At 40.4% G+C, this 5498-nt stretch overlaps 2 protein-coding genes across 2 annotated transcripts in view; one reads left to right on the forward strand and one right to left on the reverse strand.

Annotated features, from left to right (window-relative positions):
* Positions 1-14: 14 nt before the first annotated feature.
* On the reverse strand, positions 15-1937 carry LOC108746612 (microsomal glutathione S-transferase 1-like). The gene is made up of 3 exons (XM_018483486.1): positions 1862-1937; positions 991-1163; positions 15-388 (listed from the first exon to the last, which is right to left on the reverse strand). The coding sequence occupies exons 2-3, from the start codon at positions 1102-1104 to the stop codon at positions 65-67; spliced, it is 438 nt and encodes a 145-aa protein (XP_018338988.1). The 5' UTR covers positions 1105-1163; positions 1862-1937; the 3' UTR covers positions 15-64.
* Positions 1938-2225: 288 nt separating this feature from the next.
* The window catches only part of LOC108746611 (ubiquitin-conjugating enzyme E2 R2), a 12540-nt gene continuing 9267 nt past the window's right edge, over positions 2226-5498 (forward strand). The window contains exon 1 of the mRNA XM_018483485.1: positions 2226-3744. Within this exon, the coding sequence (XP_018338987.1) occupies positions 3571-3744 (174 nt within the window). The 5' untranslated portion in view covers positions 2226-3570. The remainder of the gene's footprint in view (positions 3745-5498) is intronic.

Below are 5498 nucleotides of genomic sequence, written 5' to 3' on the forward strand. Positions count from 1 at the left end.
TATATATATAATTTGTTGTTGTATAGTTATGTGCTTATTTCACGATTTATGTATACTTAAGCAATTAGTAATAGTACAATAATGTCTTAAATGTTTCGTAACCAGTAATTCCAAATGCCACAGCAAAAGTTATCCCTCTTAGAGGTTGTTGTTGGAAAACTACATATGATATAGTGTGAGCTATACGGGAAAGTACAAAGGTTTGTATCAAAGTTTTGGCCAACCATGGTGAAGGTCCTGTTCCGAGCCAGAAGTAAGTGATTATGAACCAAGGGAGAACGTTTTCCAAATCGTTCAAGTGTGCTCTACGTACACGCTCCACATCTGGATCATTGTAAACAGCTTTGCCTTTACTTATGAAGACATCATCTTCTGGACTTGCCAGTACCTACAACAATTAATCATAATCAATTTCATTTTAGTTAATAAATTCTGACGTGACGTTAAAACAGTATATATAACTCTTCAAATTTTTTGAATGAAATGTTATTCTAAAGAGTGATGTCGCAGCACAGACTCTTGCATAACGCATAATGCATAAGCGAATTAACTAATCAGAATCTTTCCTCTCGTTCCATGGAAAAGAAGAATTTCGATTGGTTGATTCCTATGAAAATTGAATCAGTCTTGAAAAAAATGTCTCAATTTTCTTTAGAAATAAGATTTCACTCTTTCGAATAAGATCTAAAGGTTTTAGAGTATATAAAAATCTGTCCCTTTATTAATTTATAATTAAGAAAGAATATATATATAATGGTATGTTCAGACGAAAAAAATATTTCTGCAACTTTTAAGAATTTAAATATATTTGGATTATTTCCTGTTTCAAGTTTAGCGTTTAATAACAATCAGCCTCAAGATAAAAAGTATTTATAACAATTTAGAAACTCTTCTCATATACATAATAGATATTCTATTATCTATGGCACTTAATGAAAAAAATCATGGGCTTAATATGATTATTTTATCTGGAACGATTATTTTACTCACGTGTTTTCGTAATCGCTGTCGTGAAGTTAACGGCGCCATCACCAGCATTTTCAGAACCAAAATGCTACTCCAAAAGCCAAATACTTTGAGCACTTCTGAATTTATTTCGGACATTTTTCGTGAATTCCAAATCTTTTCTCAAACATATACTGATGATCTCTACCTCTTTTGAGCTGTACGCAGTTAGTAGAAATAAGATTACTCGTTAATGGTCACCACGCTTTCTATCTCACTTACCACACACACATACTTAAAACAGATATCTAATTCCTGACTATATATACATTGTATCGCGTGTCTAGTCCAGCAAGTTTGACGAGTAATGCTATTAATTTTCACATAATCAGCAAAATTTTAAACAATGTTGGAAAAAAGTAGGATTTTTTCTTTTTAGTTACATATTTATTCATTGAAGCGAAAAAATCTCACGAAATATTTTTTTATCTCATAGAACAGGTAAGATAATTATTTCGTCACATATGAAGCACAGGAAAACGCGCTCTCAAATGTATTAATCTGTTATAAAATTGGTATTTTAAATTGGTTTTAAAATACGATAATTTAAATATGTAACTTTAATATGTATGTATAATCAATTATCGAGTTTTTATATTTCGAAACTTTACACCTGGCAGACTTAATGCCTCAAAATTGCATAAAGTTTCTCTAGAAATAGCAAAATATTTAAGCTTTTAGCCCCGTTTGCAACCATCTGATTACATTTAAAGTAGAACACATTTTCAGATTTCGAAAGAAAAGTGGAAAAGGGTGATAAAATAAAAGCTTTACAAATACCAGCAAAATTAATGAAATTGGCAAAAATTACATTTAAATTGTAACATTGAATTCTCAATTTTACGAAATTACCAACCGAAAGAAAAATCACTTAGTTTTTTCCCAAGTAATATACTGGTATATTCAAGAGCCAAAGGTTAGAACATTTCGAGCAATCTGGAGCATCAGTTTGACCTAGCCAGACCTGTAGCAGGATTCTTTAAGGTCTTTACACAATAGAATCGCAATTCGTATAAGCTGTATAAAAAATTAACCAATCATAGTCGATTATTTTCGTTATATTCAACTGTGATTGGCCAATTTCTTATAAACTATGACTCTATTATATAACAGGCCTTAACGTCTTATCGATGATTGGGCCCAGAATATGGGCCCAGCAACTGTCTTATAATCTCCTCCATATCCTCGTGCTTGTCGCGGCTTCGTTTAGAAAACGCAGCAGCGTTGAAGAACGGATCACGTGTGATTGGTGTACATATTCGGGTCGATCAATCCGATTAGTCGCCACTCGCGAGTGGTTGCGTTCTCCACGTCGACTGGTCTCTCCACTCACCATCTGGCCAGTCATCTTTTAGAACACTCTCTTCGGTATACTCGCTCGATGGAAACTCTCCCGTTCACCACGCGATGTGATCTGCGAGGTGAACGTTCTAATATTACCGAGGAAGGTTCTCGAAACGGTTGCGTGTAACGTAATAAAAACGTGTCGCCGATGATAAAACTTCTCGACTGATTAATTCTACGATTTTAAATTAGTTCTTTTTCCCTCGTCGTTTTTAATTAAATGAAATTAATGCAATTTCTGAGCAAACAGGTCCGTACAGTATCTTGACATTCTAACAAGGATCGAATGAGAAATAATCGGGGCCAACCGAGGCGACGTTTCTCGCCGTATCGAAGTTATACATCTTGATCGGTTACTTGTTTTTTGTTTTTAACGGTGGAAAAAAAAAGCGGGATATCATTTATTATCTCCTTCACCCGTTCAAGTCTAAGTGATTACGATTTTTTAATTTAATTTAATCTTCTAGATTTGTTTTCGCACCGCGAAAAGTAATCGTCATTCCGTCACGCGCGCTTCCTCCGTCCGACGAATCTTTACTCTGCCCCGAAGTCCGAAGGTGGTTTTTAAATCGAGGAATTCCGAGCAATATACATCCAGCCGAGGAGAGCGAATGATCGGCGCGTGCGCGACCGTCGGATCGCTGACGCAAGGGAGTACGTCAGCTGTTTTGTTAGACTTTCGCGACGGATAGACGTGCGTGTGCGTCCGTCGCTGTCATCGCCGTCGTCGTCGCCGTCGAGAATACTGCCGTATCGTTGACTTGGAGGGGCATCTTTCTCTCGCGCAACTTTCCTCGTCGCACACGGCGACGGGCTCTCGCGCACCTTTGTTCACCGTCGTTCGCCGTACGCGCGCGTGAGAAGGACCGTGCGTGCGCGTTTCCGGGCGATTCTGCGTGCGACGGAGGAGTCGTGCGTTCGCGATTCGCGCGTGCCGTCATCGTCGCACGTCCATCGCGCTCACGCTCGGAGGATCCCTCTTTCGGTTCGACTGTTTTTCCCCGATTGATCCCGCGGGACCTCGGCCGTAGGTTTCACGCGTCGGAGACGCGTACGTCCTCGGACCGTGACTGCCTACCTAACGCGACAGGATCGGGACGTTCTCTCGCCCGCTCGCACAGTGATAGCTATATTGTGATACTTCGACAGAGAGAGACAGAGAGAGAGAGGAAGAGAGAGAGAAAGAGAGAGAAGAGAGAAGGAGGCGCGTAGAGCGAAGACATGGCACAGCCGACGAGCAGCGCGTTACGGGCGCTCGCCCTGGAGTACAAAAGCCTACAGGAGGAGCCCGTCGAAGGCTTCCGCGTCAAGCTGGTCAACGAGGACAACATGTTCGAGTGGGAAGTCGCGATCTTCGGACCGCCCGACACTCTCTACCAGGGCGGATATTTCAAGGTACCCCGCTGTACCCCCTCGGTGCTGTTTACGGTGTGCATATGTGCGCGCGTGTGTATTTACGCGAGTCGCGCCCGAGTATTTCGAGCGCGACGACGACGACACCGATATGGCGTTGGCTCCGCGTTTTCATACGCGCCTCGTCGCCTTCTTGGTTATGTTGCGCTTGTCCGCGCTTGCCTACGTCGCGTCCCGTTTTTCCCACTCCCGTCCGAGGCCGTGTTTAATCGGGCCGCTCGACGGAGAGGATTTCGTTCACAACCTCGAAAAACGGTCCTCCTTATCCGCGTTATCGTCAAATAAACAAAGGCTCTTTGTACGAGCTGCGCCTTTTAAATACGTCGCGTTGGCGACTTGGTACATACAATATATTATTTTACTTTTTATAGCGATAAAACGCGAATATAACGCGTAGGATACCTTAACTCGGCGCATAGCGTAACTTCACGTTATTGACTACCGTTTCGGTTTGCCATATCGTATAAATCCATACGTATACAAGTACAGAGCACGGATTCTATTCTCGGTAATGTGGTGTGGAATACTTATCGCCGTTGTGATATCGCCAACACGCATTCGCAACATGTACCTATTCCATTTTGCTAATACTGAAAATATCTGATATTGAAAAAGATAGAAAGTTTATATGAATTTGGCGTATGATTGATGGATGTTGTAGAATCGCAAAGATAACTGCAGTTAAATATTGAATTAAAAAAGCGTTAACGTTCGCACAGCTGAACCGTTTGTTATTTGTTGTTCATTCCTTTTGCGAACGATGCTAATTCGTTAATAATTATTAATATTTCGACTGCGGCAACTTTTAATTAGCTTGCGATTTATTCTTGGAGTCAAGGAAATAAATTTATATAATTTTCTATCTCATTTTGAGAAAACGAATTCTTGTGTTTTTTAATTAAAAACGGCAAAACGGTCTAAATGCGTAGATTGTTTACGTCGAGACTGCGCTTCTAAAAGCATTGTGGCTTATAATTTGCATTCTATTTTCATAAATCAGATATTTACATTTTCTGCTCTACACTAAAAATGAGTGATTTACTCGTCCGTTTAATCTTAAGAAATAAATATTTATCGAAACAAATTTAGATATTATCACAGATGTGCGGACAACTAAATTTGTGAGACGAGGTAAACGACAATGGTCTGTCAATCGACGCCTATAATTAAACTCGATAATGAAACGATTCGAATGATCCGTTTTTATCGTCGCCAAATGTTTGCACGTGCGACAATGCGGATTTCGCGTCGCCGCATTACAACTCGAACGCCTTGTTTCCTATCCTTGAGCCAATGTTTATCTCAGAAACTAAAGCGTTCCTCTGCCAAGTGAGAATTCTAACAATCACACGCAAGTCATTGAGACTACCTTGATGATACCGGTTGGTGACAACGCAGGCTTGGACTTCTATATTATCTTTCCCTCCCTTTTCTTACTTGCCGGAGATTGATTACCTCTCGCATTAGATATTCAATAAAGTTAGATAGGAAATGACAACGCTGATCACAGATAACGATTTGCCACTCTTTTTTGTTAGATTCGCAGTTCTGATTCGACATTCTGTCTCTTCTCTTAAAGAGTCGCATTTCAAAAATGTTACGTCCGTACCACGGTGAAAGACAAAAATGTGCGAAACGCGAATGCGCGCGCGAGGAAAAAGGTCGAAATGATTTTTCACTTCTGACGTCATGAAACCAGCGCCGATTGCGAGCAGCGAGGAGGCAAAAGGGGGGGG

The sequence above is a fragment of the Trachymyrmex septentrionalis genome, unplaced genomic scaffold, assembly GCF_001594115.1.
Source record: "Trachymyrmex septentrionalis isolate Tsep2-gDNA-1 unplaced genomic scaffold, Tsep1.0 scaffold182, whole genome shotgun sequence".
NCBI lineage: Eukaryota > Metazoa > Arthropoda > Insecta > Hymenoptera > Formicidae > Trachymyrmex > Trachymyrmex septentrionalis.

Excerpts from the sequence above, each read along its gene's own strand:
- LOC108746612 (XM_018483486.1), bottom strand. The coding sequence starts at position 1,104 with ATGTCCGAAATAAATTCAGAAGTGCTCAAAGTATTTGGCTTTTGGAGT. Across the intron at positions 389-990 it reads GACAGCGATTACGAAAACAC|GTACTGGCAAGTCCAGAAGA; the intron begins GTGAGTAAAATA and ends TAATTGTTGTAG.